Source organism: Propithecus coquereli, unplaced genomic scaffold, assembly GCF_000956105.1.
Source record: "Propithecus coquereli isolate 6110/MARCELLA unplaced genomic scaffold, Pcoq_1.0 Scaffold14, whole genome shotgun sequence".
Lineage (NCBI taxonomy): Eukaryota > Metazoa > Chordata > Mammalia > Primates > Indriidae > Propithecus > Propithecus coquereli.
The window spans coordinates 4,201,583-4,217,500 of record NW_012138302.1 but is presented as its reverse complement, the minus strand read 5'-3'; the positions used below and the strand labels follow the sequence as shown (position 1 = coordinate 4,217,500).

The following is a 15,918-nucleotide window of genomic DNA, read 5'->3' as shown; positions in this document are numbered from 1 at the left end:
GAGTAAGGAAGTATTTAGTGGTAGCAGATTTTTGTTTCCTTGCCAGTGTCATCTTTCTACTCCATTGCTGAGCTAATTGACCCTTGCTGGCAAGTGTTTGATCGATACGCTCTCAAAGGGGCCCTTGAAGAATCTTAAAATGCTCCCGTTAGTTGGCTTCTACCTGGAAGCTAGGTCAGGTTTCGTCCTTCGTTGATGCAGCAGACGTTTTCCAGAGTCCCTGCAGCATGTGCCAGGCTCCGGCCCAGGTCTCAAGGTTAGTCTGTGATGAGATAGTCTTTGCATTGGGCATGGGGAAGAGAGTCTGTCTGGACTGCAGTGAAATTTCAAGTTCCCCGAGCCCTCCCAATCTATCTGTCCCCATTTCCTCTAGTGGCTTCCCTTTTACTTGGAATGTGTCTATATTATACTTAGTGTTTATCTAAGTTATGCACAGATATTTGTACTGTAAATAAGAGCTTTACATGGTAAGAGTAAAGAGACTGGGTTAGCTTTCCATTTCCATGGTCGAGTGTGTCTTTCATAGGCCACCAGAGAATTCCTAAGTTCCCGAACCCATGGTATTTTTTCCCCTTTCCCCTGTAATTAATATCCTACCCAAACTTATCTCAAAAATCATGAAGTAAAATGTTAGTGATTATCTTGTATGCTGTGGCTTTTGCTCTGTCCTCTTTCCAATTCTCAGCCTCTTGATTCTAAGGTCAAGACTAGGCTGAACTTCTTTTTCCTTGTAAAGGAGCAGGCTATAAACTTGCAAGGCCTGAGCATTTGCCTGTTTCAGATTTAAAAGAATCTCAGCTCTGGGGCTCCTTTTACAGAGTGAAATGAGGAGAAGTGGGCTGACACCTGCCCTCCCCATTGTTTCTTTTGTTATGATTTGGTCGTTAAGGGTAGAGTGGGGTGAAAAACAGGGCAAGAGCCCATTGAGCCCTTGAGTTGATAACCTTGGCTTTCTCTGGAGGCCTGGGTGTGTATCATGGCAACTCTCCTGGAATACCTAACACAAACTGCTACCCAAACCAACCCTGTTATATAATCTTTAAAGCCAACGTGTGTTTTGCGTAAAAAGAGAAGCTGCTGCTCTCAACTGTTTCCCAGGGCTCAGCCTCCTCTGGTTCTCTGGCATGTCAGCACTTGCCTTCTGTTTTTTCCATTGCACTCCTCCCAGCTCAGCACAGAGGCCCCACCTCTCACAGGATCAGGGTATGTGACCCTGGGGCCCAGACAGCCTTGCACATAAATTTTCCTGGTCCACCTGCAGATCGTCTGTCAGCGGCTGCCCTGCTTCTCCGTTGGATGGGCTATTCCCATACGTCCGCCAACCCTGAAGTCTCCATGGGCCAGTGGGAATTCAGACTGGCCCTATTCCATCCCGAGGTCTTCATCTATCTCGTCCAGTATCATTGCCCATCATGCCCAGGCTCTGCTCTACTGGCTAATTTCATGAAGCCCAAACTAGTGATGATGAGCAGCCTTATCATGACTATGGTCAATTGCCATCAGGATACCTTTCTGAACAGGTGCTCTATGTTTAGGCAAGTATTATGGACTGAATGTTTGTGTCTCCCCAAATTCACGCATTGAAGTCCTAACCCCCAGTGTGATGGTAATTGGAGGTGGGGAGGCAATTAGGTTTAGACGAGATCATGAGGGTAGAGCCCCCATGATGGGATTAGTGCCTTTATAAGAGGAGATGGAGACACCAAAGCACTTGGTATAAGAAGAAGAAGAGATGGAGACACTCTCACTGCCACGGGTGATACAAGAAGATGGCCATCTGCAAGCTAGGAAGGAGGGCTGTCACCAAACACTCAGTCTGCCGGCACTTTGATCTTGGGCTTTCCAGCTTACAGAACTGTGAGAAGTAAATATTTGTTGTTTAAGCCACCCAGTCTATAGTATGTTGTTAGAGGAGCTGGAGCTGACTAAGACAGCAGGACTTGCTCCAGAGCAGCCAATATGACCTAGGAGGCAGGTCAAGATAGAGAACTACACAGGCCTTGAAGTTTCTGATTGGCTTGAAGTAGATACGAGCAATATTCATAGGTTATCTGCCCTTTTCTAGACTCAGAAGCAGAGTTTTCTGATATGGCAAATGATGGTATATTGTGTGAGGACGAATGCATACAGTAATTAATACCTGTAAGTCTCTTGTACGTGCTAGGCACTATATTAAATAAAATGGGCAATGCAGTGGTTGGAGAGGGTGGATTTCATCTAATTTTTCTGTTTATTGGCTGGGTGACCTTTTGCAAATTAATCCATTGGAATCATCTGTAAAAATAGCATAGCACAATTACCAAGGGCTGTTGTGAGGATTAAAAAGTATCCGGTAAAGACACACTTTGCACGGTGCCTGGTACATAGTAAGCAATCAATTAGTGCTAATTATTGTTATGTTATTGGTTTGTTGGGGAAAAGAGGGTCCTCAAATGAGGAATGGTCAACAGTGTGAAGCAGATGGTGAGTCCGAGGAAATTTCGGAAAAGAAAGGGCCTGAGAAGGCTTCAAAGAGGCTGAAATTGGGCTAGAACTGAAAGAATGAGCAGAACTTAGATAATTTGATCTGGGAGAGTTCACATTTTTCTTCAATTTGAGGGAGCTTGTAGCAGAAAGAGAACGGAGGTAGGGATTAGAAGAAATTGTCTCTTTGTTTTCTGCTTTTACTCAGCGTGCGCTTGGGCCAGCCACTGAGCCTTGCTTTCCTTGCTCGTGAAAGTGGGGTAAGGATTACCTGCTCTGCCTCTCCCTCAGGATTGTTATAAGGCACAAGTGAGACAACTCATGTAAAAATGCTTTGAAAGTGGTATAGTACAGCACCAGGAGTAAAGTCATTAGAGCCTTAAGAGAAGATCCCAGAAAAATCTTGAGCTGCCCAAGCCTGTAATTCCCTACCGTACAGGACGCAGCACTTTAGAAGAGGCATGTCAGCTGTGGTAAGGTCGTGGCCCCAGTGTTAACACATCCACCCAGGCTGCGTCACCTCCGCGGCCTTCTCCAAGTTCAGAGAAAATTCTTTGGATTCTCAATTCAGAGTTCCTGAGCCAATATGCTAAGGTCCCCAAACAATAATAACAACAGCCGCTACCATGTACTTGGCTCTTACAACACATTAGGCACTGTGCTAAATACCTTGCAAACTTAACCCACTTAGTTCTCAAACAGCATCACAAAGCAGCTGTTAATATATCCAGTTTAGAGGTGATTAGATTGAGGTTTAGGGAAATAACTTATCTGGTCTCCTTTAACTAGTAAATGACAGAGCTGGATTTAACTCAAATTTGACTCTAGCCCTTTGTGCCATTTTGCTGTTAGTCTAAGAAAAAAATTACTTTTTTCCTCCAGACCTCATGCCAGGTTTCCTATGCAGAATTAACGGTGAGGATGAGTTAAATGAATAAAATGGTTAGCCAACATTCAGGTAGTCCCTCCCTCTCCCTTTACTTCGAGGTCTGTGGTTGGAAAGTTTAGACCCTCTGTATTCTACTACCACATGCACTTCCTAGTCCAGAGACTGGGGTTTGACAATAAGAATAAGCCCTTGTACTTATCCTGGGATTTTTATATTCACTGTTTCATTTGAACATCACAATAAGCCTTTTAAGGGATATTATTCCCATTTTATTCATGAGGAACTAATGCTAAGGGAAGTCAAGGAACTTGCCCAAATTCCCAGCTAATAAGTGAGAGAGCACTGTGTCTGTCTGGAATATTACAACTATTACTAGTAAAAACAATAGCAAGGATTTAGAACATTTCTTATATCTTGTATACAGTGTACATTTCTAATATCTTGTAGATAGAGTGCACCATGAAACACTGAGAATGTTTTCTATGAAGAACTTTGGAATGCACCGGTGTGGTGTTCAGAGATGTTAAATATTTGTGCTTAAAATTATTTCTGTGTCACACACATTTAAGTTAACTAAACCCTGAAACTTACTGGAAAACAAAATGAAAGATTTATTCTAAAGTGATAAGGGTGGAGTTGAAGGAAAGAAGGATCAGCTATTAAATTCTTATCGAGGCACAAAGGTTTTTGAATGTCAAATTTTAAACTCTTCTACATTCAATAGGAATTTTGCTATGAATCTTCAGTCCCCCAGCGTACATTTCCTGTCTGTGCCTGTCAGCTTCATCGTTATATATTTTAAATAAAGCTTTCCCTAACATTCAAAACACCTTCCAGCCCTTCCTTTTAGGAAGCAGACGTAAATAAAGTGTATACTATGCCTTTGCGTTTTTGTTTTCTTTTACCTTTTCCTAACCATGTGCCCTTCCTGCCCCCAGTCTTCAGAAGTGTGAAGCTAAGGTAAAAAGAGCTTTAAAGAAAAGGGCTCTGGGGAAGTATGCAAATGACAGAAATGTCTATGGGAAAATTAAGGGAAAAGAAATTCGGCAAGAAAGAAATTCATTGATGTTGTGATGAAACGTTGTCACTGGAGATGATGACAAATTAGAATCTGTTCCCATGGGGACCACACGCTACCTACTGATCATTTGACCCATTGCTGGATGTTGGCTAGCCTAAGAATTGACCCAAAAGATGACAAGATGGTTTTAGTCCCGTCGTCTCATCAGCATTCAGGAACCCCTTAGGGGTTGAATGGGAAAGGATAAAGAAGGATAAAAGATGAAAGCTGAGCTGTGGAAAGAAAAATGTTTTAAATTATACTGAAGAGGATTGCGGGTCCACCTGTAGCTTTTTGTTGAGGATGTCCTTTGTTTTCTTGTCTGCAGGGATCATGGCCGGACACAGATCCAGAATCTATCTGGCCTCTTGGAAGGTCCCACATTGGTTAGCTGGTCCTCTTCAGTTTAATGAATATGTTCAGGATTTAATCTCTCTGTGGGCTATCTTGACTCTAAAAGATTCTGTTAGGCTTGCCGAGCAACCTGGGTTTGGTTGGCATGCTAAAAGAGATTGCTTTCAGAAGGAGGAAAAAAAAAAATACCCTACAGTGGAGCATGAGGTGAGGTTTCCATAGTGAATCACCATCACATTCCTTGTCAGAGGGGCGCAGAGAGCTCATTGCGTGCAGTGGGGTTGAGGGGGGCCAAGAGCACCCCCTGGGAGTCAAGAGACTTTTAAGCTCCATATGCCTCAGTTTCTTCACTTGTAAAATGGGAATTACAATTTCCTCTACTGCCCTATGATGACAGATAAGTTCATGAAGGTGAAAATTCTGAGGGAAATGTTGAATTCTGAAATGTACATCCTGAAGAAGAGGAATAATACATCCACTCTGTTCTCTTTCCAGGTTACTAACAAAGTAACACAACATCCTTGAGTATTTAGAATCATTTAAATTAGTTTGATGTAAGTTAACACTACAGTAGTCAGTTAATATTGGGTAGGCATCAGGGTTTTTTTTTTTTTTTGAGAATTTATTATATCAAATTTGGTCCAACTCTTCTTTATATTGTTAGTAGAATTCAACAATTCTGAACTTCCTCCAAGTATTTGATTTTCATAGGAATTGTGAAGAATTTTAAATGAAACCATATTAATTTTTAAAAATCTAATTCTTTTATAAAGTAATGATACTGTGCATGGTTTATGGTGTCATGCCAAAAATTTCACAGCATGTAAAAAAATGGATTTGAAAACAAATGGGAGGAGAGGATTGATTTCTGTATTTCAGGGAGAAACAGAGTTGCATAAAGGTCAAAGGCTTGGGCTCTGAAGTCAGACTACTGGGTTTGGGTCCCAGCTCTACCCACTTACTAGCTTTGTGACCTTGAGCAAATTGCTCATTAGTGTCCACTTCTGGAAAATGGAGATGTGTTCCTTACAGAGTTCTTCAAAGGATTAAGTCTTTTGAATCCTTAATTAAGGATTAAGTATATGCATATGACATGCCTAAAACAGTGACTCGTACACAGCACTCAGCGAATGTTGGCAATTTTTTTTCTTAACGAGGCAAGATAGGATGTCACTACATGAAAGACTGGGGGATTTCTGACTGGCAGATGTGATTCCAGTTGGAGAGAGCATGCATTTGAGATGCTTCGTTAAGTGTCATGGGTGCCTGGACTCTGTGTTCAAAGTATGTTCTCTGATGATGAAGAATGCGGTTTGAAGCTGACCCTAACAGGGAAGCCAAAGGCAGACATCTTCCCCCACTCCCAACACACACTTCTGCCAGGCCCCCTCTCCCATCAGCCAATCATCCCCCACCCCAGGGAACACTCTTTTCCACAGCCAGCCCAGGGCACAGGGCCTTCTAACACTCTGCTCTTTGCCTTGTCTGGTTGAGTTAACAGGAATTCTCAGCCTGTGTGATTTGTCATATTTTAATATTTCAAGCCACCATTGCAGCTTCTTTTAGGTTTGGTTTGTCTAAGACACCATAGCAAGTGAGCACACAGATTTGAATAAGTGAATGGCTCTTTCACTTATTTTGTGGCTTTAGGGTAGTCACTTAACCTCTTTGATATAAAATGAGAATATCTACACTGTAGTGTCCTGGTGCATAATATATGGTAAGTACTTCTATATGGTAGCTATTAAATTTTCTAAAGAACCCTGAAATCTCTTTGTAACAAGTTTAGAATCCACAGGGTATAATTTTTATACTTTTCGTGATTTAGATGCAGTGCCTACCTTTGAGCAGCTTTGTTTTGCTTGGCTTCCATGTGCTTATCATAAGATTCAGCCTATCCTGGCTGTCCCAGTTACCTGTTGCTGCATAACAGACCACCTAAAACTTAGTGGCATAAACAGCTATTTCTTTATTTCTGCGAACCCTATGGGTCAGGATTTTGCCCAGGTGCAGCGGGGATGGCTTACCTCTACTTCATATGTTTGGGGCTTCATCAAGGAAAGACCCCAGGGGCAGGAATTGTCTGGAGGCTTCTTGACTCATGCCTGGAACTTGGACTGAGATGACATAAAGACACGCTTAGCTAGGGCTGCCAACTAAACACCGTGGCTTCTGCACACATCTTACACAGCATTCCAAGAGAGGCAGATAGAAGCTGCATGACCTTTTATGACCTGGCCTTGGAAGTTACGTAGTATCGCTTTCTCTATACTAGCAGAAGCCACCAGAAGCCTACCCAGATTCAAGCAGTGGGATGGGAGGAAATGTAGATCGCACCTCTCAAATGGGGAGCCACGTCAAACAGTTGGCAGTTACAGATCCACCACACTGGGATTATGGCTCCGTGTTGGGGTATGTTAGGGCCCTTGATTTCTACCTGTAGCAAAGCAGGCCATACAGCCCTCTATTGCAGCTACTAACCTCTGCCATTGTACAATGAAAGCAGCCATAAGTACTAAACAAATGACTGTATTTAAGTAAATCCTTATTAACACTGAAATTTGAATTTCATGTAATCATTAAGTATCACAAAATAGTCTTTAAAAAATTTTTTTTTTATTTCAGCATATTATGGGGGTACAGATGTTTAGGTTATGTATGTTGCCCTTGCCTCCCCACTCCCCACCAAGTCCGAGTAAAAAAATTTTTTTTTAACGTAAGAATGATTCTTAGCTGATGGCCTCTACGGAAATAGGCAGTGGATTGGATTAGAATATCTATGATTAGCTAGATCTGACTTTTTAAAGTTAGAATTCTCTGAATATGTAGAATAATCCCTTGGGTATTTCTAAAGTGGCGTTAAACATTAAATGTCTATGTGAGAAAGACAAATGATTATAAATTTCATTTTCATTTTAAAGTGAATTTGTGAAGATGTTATTTATGATATATATATCCAGTTCCTTTAAGTATACTTTATCTTTATCATGTTACAGAACATTTGTTTCCAAGGGAAATGAAGGACTATACTCTTGATGTTCCTAGGCAGAAAATTAATAATATTTATTTTATCAGAAATCAGAACTTAAAACTTCCTTCTTGATGGAGTTTCCAGAAATACATATTGTTGTATATTTTAAAAATAATTATCCTATGTTTTTAAAGAGGTTGTTGATTATAGAATAAAAGATAAGACTGATGAGACTCAGGAGTGAATTTTTTTTACCTTTACTAATTCATTAAATATTTTTTGTACTGCAATGCCAGGCAGTGTGCTGAATGCCAAAGAAAGAAAGGTGAATGAAAACATAGGTGGTAACTGCACTTCCAGAGCATGTAGTCTAGTGGGATAACCAGACATTAGACAGATAATAGCATTCATTGTTGTAATGAGACTATAAGGAGACTATACATTAGGTTTTTAAGCCGGACTTGTTACTCTCACACCTTCAACTGCCCATTGAATGTGAGAGTCTAGAAAAAGGACCATTAGATCAGTGCAAGCTGCTGTTTAAAAAACATCGATACTCTGGGAGGCCAAGGCGGGTGGATCGTTTGAGCTCAGGAGTTCAAGACCAGCCTGAGCAAGAGCGAGACCCCATTTCTACTAAAAAATAGAAAGAAATTAATCAGACAACTAAAAATATATAGAAAAAATTAGCTGGGCATGGTGGCGCATGCCTGTAGTCCCAGCTACTCGGGAGGCTGAGGCAGAAGGATTGCTTGAGCCCAGGAGTTTGAGGTTGCTGTGAGCTAGGCTGACGCCATGGCACTCACTCTAGCCCAGGCAACAAAGCGAGACTCTGTCTCAAAAGAAAAAAAGCAAAAAAAAACATCGACACACCTCTCCCTTTGCCCTTCCTTTGGCTCTCCCTTTGCTGTGACAATGGGTCTGGTTGTCATCTGTGGTGTATGTATCATGCTTTGCAAATCTATGTCTTACTCTTGCTCTGTAATCCTATCTTGCTCCCCCCTCAATAAACTTTACCTCATGCCTTCCTAAAAAAAAAAAAAACAAAACACATCTGATAATGAGTGAATAGTCCTGTCTTCGTAATTGTACCACACATGATAGTCTGTGTTACATTACTTGGGGAAGAAAAAACAAAGAACAAAATAGAAATTTGTAAATGTGGAAATTAACTAGATTTATTCCCCCCTGATAAGATACCATTTTGGATGGGTAGAGAATTAAAACAAAACAGTTTGGGACCTATTGGCTGAATTACTAATTGGGATAATTATCTTTGATTTTTCTCTAAATCAAAGTTTCTCAGCGGGTACACTATTGACATTTTGGACAGGATACTTCTTGGTTATGGGGAGCATCCTGTGCATGGTAGGATGTTTAGGAGCATCCCCGGCCTCTGCCTGTCCACTTTGTAGCACTCTCCACCAGGTTGTGACAACCAAAATTGTCTCCAAACCTTGCCAAATGTCCCTTGGGGAGCAAAATCACCAATAGTCTAAATTAAACTGTGTTTATACGTTTTACTGCAATGAAGAAAAGCTACATTTTTTTTTTTTTTTAAGTAGTAAGAACTCTAATTCAGGGAGCAGAATTACAGGTAGACTTATTAAATTTTCAAGACCCACAACTCCTCCTTTGAAAATGACAAAATGAATTGGGATGATCCATTATCAAATTAAACATTATACTTGCTCTTTTTTATGTCTGGAAATTTTTCTGAACTTTATGCCATTTTTAGCAAGGCTGAGACCCTCAGTCATTTAATTGAGACTCTGAAGGTTCCCAGATATCACTGGAACAAAATCAAGATTTAAAATTGGCTTGAAAGTAACAAATGAAGATATTGTGATTTGACTCCATGCACTCAGCCCGGAAGCTATTGGATTGCATGAGACTCATGACCCAAAGGAGGTGATTAGTTTTCCTCTAGTGTGCTGGTAATGAATAGCCCTACAAAACCAATTAGCTATAATTCTATCAGTCACTTCATTTGGGTAACATTTTATTTAAGGGGAAGAAAAACAACACTGTTTTCCTTGGAGATCTGTGATTAAGCTGTGGTATTTGATGGCAACAATGGGGGAAGAAGCAGTATGCGTAACAATTTGCTTTCGTTATTCTGGCATGAAAGTAAATCATGGTGAAGCGTGTGTTTGCAGCAGTTAAGAAAGACATTTGTCCATCTTAAAGATGTAATAGACCAAACAGAAGTATATTTCTACCTATACATTTTGTTTTATATGGATGCCTGCATTGCATAACTGCAGGAAATTGCTCTTCACAAGGAAGACCGTGAGTGGTGCACCCCGGGGCTGTGTAGCAGGAGGTACTGAATGTTGTTTCCCTTTCTTGTGCATTTCTCCCCTTGAAAATCTATGTGAATCCAGAACTACAAGTAATAAATCATTATTGTTGCTCTATAACCGTTAATGCCCACTGTTATGTTGGTAATAACAATGTCAATAATACTATTTTCCTTTTTCCAGCAAGACATTTTAGGGATAGGTATGATTCTCTTTGAATTTGAACACATGAGACGTTTGTAATATATCATCATCTTTTATAAGATAGAAGATATAATTTTATTGTTTGAGTATCTTTCTGCGACTTCTGGGCATTGTGCAATTTTTATGTCAGCCCACATAGTGGAGTAAGACTTGAGCACGTGTGTAACCCCTGAAGTTGAATCTATGCAGCTTGTGACACAAATTGATTAGTTTATTAGAAAAAGTGCAATGGGTTATTGTCTTGGATTTTTCCATTTATTTTGCTCACTGTCATCCCACAGCTAGCCAAAAAAATCCGAGAGAAGTTCAACCGCTACTTGGATGTGGTCAATCGGAACAAGCAAGTTGTAGAAGCATCCTATACGGCTCACCTCACCTCCCCGCTAACTGCGATCCAAGACTGCTGTACTATTCCACCTTCCATGATGGAGTAAGACCTTAAAATTTTTGTTGTTATTGTTGTTTAAACCAGAAATTGAATTGCTTATACTTTCTGTTTCATATTCAAAATACCTATGTTTGTTTATTGCAAAGTATATAGTTTATTTCCTATTAGTTAAGATAAGCCCTTTGTCTTTTACATAGACAAATTTTGAAGAAATGTGACTCTGTTCTATAGCCAGGAAATTCCTGGATCTTCCCGACTCACCTTTTTGTCATACTGGAACTCATGTTCAGGAGTATCAACTATTATTTGAGTACACAGTATAAATATAGAAAATGGGAAACATTTTGTCATGAGTCAACTATTAAGGCATGTAACTTGATTAATTTAAGGGAGTGGTTTTTTGTCTTTAAGAGTAACCAAAAAATCCCATTTCTTACTTTAGTAGCTACTATCTTTAAAACTCCTAAGGGAAATATGATTTCAGATAATATTGAAACAGGATTAGTATCTGCATGGTAGAGGATATTTTTATTTATTGACCTAGTGATATTTATATCTGAAGGGGTGTAGGGCCACGTGATACTGGAAATTATAGTGGAATGAATACTTTTCTAGAGGTACAAAGAACTTAAGTTTGACTTGGCCTCTAATTAGCTGTGTGACCCTAATCAAGTTACTTAATGTTTATTTTTATGCTCAATGTGGATAATAATCTTTAATATACCAATTTTATAGGGCTATTTAGATAAGTAAAAGATATTAACATGCTTTTAAAAATATATGCGTGTAAATGTTAATTAGTATGTATTTTTCCTCTTTTTGCATAATAAGTGCTCTTTAGGCTAGGCAAAGGATGGATGTAATGTAGGTTTTTGGTGATTTTAATTGATCCTTTGTTTCCAAAGCTTGTTTTTACTTACGATTTCTTGTTGGGCTTTGTAGGTAGCAGGGCATCCTCAAGTCATTTTATTTCTCCCTTTATGTGATATTAAGATGAGCCTTCCTCTGGCTTACCCTGTCTACAGCCTGAAGCTCATACTAGTTGTTCTCTAAATTAAATGGAAAGTGTATACAATTTGGAATGAGTCTGTCTAGCTAGGAATCCTACCTCCAACACTTAACAGTCACATGGTTCTGGATATTTGGTGTCTTTGAGCCATCCTTTCTTCCCATAGGGTGTTGCGAGCACTCAATAAAATCAAACGTGAAAATATTTTGTAAACTGTGATGTTCTAAATAAACATTAGCCATAATATTATATTTATATACTTCCATATCAGCATGAACATTTCATTTTTTGTTTATTAGGTATAATCAAAGATTTGGTTTATCTTTTATAGTTGGGGTACCAGTAACTTAATGCTTTTGAAAAAGTGATCACTTACCTAAAAATAAAATAGGGGTTCAATTGAGTTTTGATCCTCAATAAAAAATCATTTTCAGTACAGGGAGAAAAAATAGCATAATAAGGAGAAGTCCCTAGAACTATAATTATACTTTTTCCCCCCCTAGAGACAGATGTGTGACAATGTCTGTATACATTTTCAGTTGTCACAACTGGAAGGAGGGTAGAGGGGAATAGTTGGTCCTGGTATCTAGTGAGTAGAGGCCAGGGATGCTGCTATGCATCCTATAACACACAAGGCAGCCCCCAAAACAAAGATTTGCCTGGCCCAAAATGTTAGTAGTGCCAAGATTGAAAAACTGGCTTAAAAGAATGGGGATCTCTATAAATTCCCAAGAAGAACTAGTGCCCTAGAGGGGGGAAAAATTTGACTTGAATTGGCTGGTTTCTACTGGGAAATCTACCCCATTACTTGCCCACCTGGTGAATTTCTATTAATGTGTCAAGGAGTAACTCAACAATTGCCCTTTTTCCATAGCTTCCAATTCCCTCTCTTTCTTCTCCTTATTTCCTTTTGCCCCTGGAAGAATCTATTGCTCTCTCCTCTTTGTTACCATTGTAATTTTTATACACCTCTATATTGTGTAAAACTTTAATGTGTCACACCTGTTGTCGTGAGTCTGCCTCCCCTACTGTTCTGGACAGGAATTATGCCTCATCCATTTTTGCCCCCAGCACCTGGCAATTGTGTTTAATCAACTATTTGTTGATACCTGAATTGATTCGAATATACGGATGATAAAGGGGTGTCTACTCTCAGATGCATAAGTTATTAGGGGTTGGGTTGGCAAATACTGAACATAATTAGTATTTAGGACAAAAGGTGTGGTTTCTCAAAGTAGTGAACTGTATCAGATGGGTTGTATCAGAAACAATTTTATGAACTTTGGAAATATACATCTTACTTGATTTGGCCATTTGGAGGAATAAACATCACAAGAAAATAATCAGACATGTTTATAAAGATAAACATGTGAAGAAATTTATTGTAGTAGCCTTTTGGAATAGAGAAAATTATAAATACTGTCAATTTCTAACCATAGGGGATTAGTTAGGGAAATTGCTGTAGAAGCTGACTTGTGAAATTCTCATACACACACACACCCCCCATACATGGAAAGTGTGGGAGGACTTATATTAAAATGTTTTGGGGTAAAGACAGTGATTTCCATTTTGAGTATGCCGAGATAAGGACTCAGGTCAGGTATGCAGGCCATCTCATCTGGCAAAACCCAGTGGTCAACCTTTTTGTTAATACAATAAAACATAAAATGTAGTTTTTGCCCTTTAGTAAGTTATCATTTAGTTAGTTCAGTTTAATATCTAAGAGAAGTTAACTGTACTCCTAGAAGGATACACGCTGAGTAAGCAGATTGGTACCAAAGAACATTCCTCTTTCAGAGTTTGGACTTCTTTCTGCACTGAATGTTGAAGGTGCAATCTCTCTCCTCACCAGGAGTACTTAACAGAGCCGAGAACTGCTATCTGGGGTAAATCTTGTAAAACCAGGGCAGTTCTGAGGATAAAGCTGAACAATCAGAAAAGATAAACAAAATAGGGAACCTCAGGTGACAAAGAGAGTTCTGACAACAGCTATTGACAGAATGAAGTGGCCGGTGAGGACTACCCTTCTCTTAGGCTGAGTCTACTTGGCTTTGAATGGAGCTCACTTGCCAGGGACATGCATGTAGGAATTTTGGAAGTGAACACGGAGCTGATACTCTTCCAGCCGTTGGCTGAACACAAGTGCTTTCTAAAATTACAAGTGCCCCCTACCTTTTTAATAAAGATTCAAAAATGGAGAGAGTTCATAGTAAATTGTTGGAGTGAACCAGGATAAGAATCCGTAGCTGGCCGACTTTGTTCCAATCCCATATAAAATGCTTTTATCTGCGTATTCTAACTGCGGTGGTACCCTGCTGAACACATTTTCATTTCACTCTTTCCTATATTCCAGTCTCTCCAACAATGTCTACGTTTTGAGTCTCAGGGAGTTCATGTTGGAGTTAATGCAGAAAGGAGGAACTCCTAGTCTTTCAAGGCACTTTAAGGATGTGATTAAAAACTTTTTTTTTTTTTAATGCTAGGCCGATTTGGTTTTGAATATCTCTGACTCACAAATTGACCTTGGAAAGTCACTTAAATTCTTAGCCTCAGTTTCCACATCAATGAGTTAAGAATATTGATAGTACTTACCTCACTATTGAGGTGGTTGTAGGGGAGATGTTTTTACGTTATCCGTAGATTTTTTTTTTATTTGATAATTATTTATTTCAATATTATCCTGTATGTCTCTATGTCAAGAAACACTGTTTTTTCTCTTCTGACAATAACATAAAGTTTCTTTTTAAAATAAATATAAGTAAATTAAAAAAATTGAAGTATTTTAAATGAAAATATCAAGCGAATGTGACCAAAATTTTGAAGGGGATAGATATGGAAATGACTGAAGCTTATGAAAAATGAACTCAAGATTATGGCTAAAGTTCTTCCAAACTGTGAGATACTACAGTTCTATAAAGCTAACTCTTTAAAACTCTTTATGTCCATGTATCTGGCCATATGCACATGTATTAATACTGTCTTTATTATAAATATAAGCAGTTGGATCACTGATAAGGGATCTCCAGTCTTAGTTCTGGATCGTGTTCATTCTTATATCATCTGGGCTTTATAAAGGTTTTTTAAAACTCAGCACTGGCCCAATGGTACAATGGCTGTTTGTTACTAATATTTTAAGTGCCTGTGGCCTATTGACCTTGCTTCTTTTCCTGATGTATTAAAGATGACATGAAACTAGGACGATGTTTTTATAAGTAATTTTAACCAATGGCTAATTTTCACTTTTTGTTTCAAGCCTAGCTTTTCATTTCATTTTACTGATTTATAAATCCATATTTGCTTTTCTTCACTAAAGCTTAATAGTATATATTTTAAAAAATAAAATGCCCAGTGTGGAAGAGAGAGGGGCTTTAGAGAGTTCTATTATAGACCATTCTGCACAATACACCCTGAAGGTTATACCATGATGACAACAGAGAGATCCTGCAAAGTAGCAGAAAATCGATTTTTTCAGATGGGTTTGATACTTTCCTTCTCAGACCAAGTCGACTTTAAAATTCTTACTCGGGAGCCTTAGAATTAATTGTTCTGCACAAGGCCCTGAATAGTGATCAGGCACTCTGTCAATGTTTGTTGCAGGAATGATCTGAAGAATTAACATTCTCCAATATGGAAAAAAAAATAGGTTCAGGCTTAATTTAAAACAAACTCATTTTCGGTGGCATCACTTAAAGTAGTTTTGAAAGTGGGTTCATTTATTCACATAATTTAATTAACAGCACCCTTTGTGTTGCTTTGGGTCAGGTGCTGGGCTCTCCCACAAGGAGTGCACAAACACACACACACGCGCGCGCAATTGTACTCATGGACTACATCTGGCCTGCAGGTGTTTTGTGGGGTTTTTCTTTTTGTTTTGGCCCCCACAGATGTTTTGAACGTTTTGAAATGTGTAAGTTTTCTAAATCTGTTGCCAACTTTAAAACTTTGGGAGATTACACATTTTAAAAATTCAAATTTTTTCTTCTCTTGAAAAATCAGAAGATCTGGCAATTCTGAAGCCACATTCCTACTTGGCGACAGTCCACTTTCATGAAGAGCAGTTCCCCTTTAAACATACAGCATGGACTCTCCCATTCACCAGGTCCCACTAGTTCCTGTCTGATGCATTACACCCAACTCATTTCCCTGACTTTTGTCCCTGGCTTGACCCATGTTAGCATGTGAGTTTGTAAGTCTTGACCTTAAAACACCATATAATGTTAATAGATTTGACTTAAGAATATGTCATATCCATTTTCTTCTTTTTTTTTTTTTTTTTT

At 39.0% G+C, this 15,918-nt stretch overlaps 1 protein-coding gene across 1 annotated transcript in view; it reads left to right on the top strand.

The window, feature by feature from the left end:
- CACHD1 (cache domain containing 1) overlaps window positions 1-15,918 on the top strand; it is a 210,536-nt gene that overhangs the window by 105,091 nt on the left and 89,527 nt on the right. Inside the window, exon 3 of the mRNA XM_012639326.1 lies at window positions 10,526-10,674. Within this exon, the coding sequence (XP_012494780.1) occupies window positions 10,526-10,674 (149 nt within the window). The remainder of the gene's footprint in view (window positions 1-10,525; window positions 10,675-15,918) is intronic.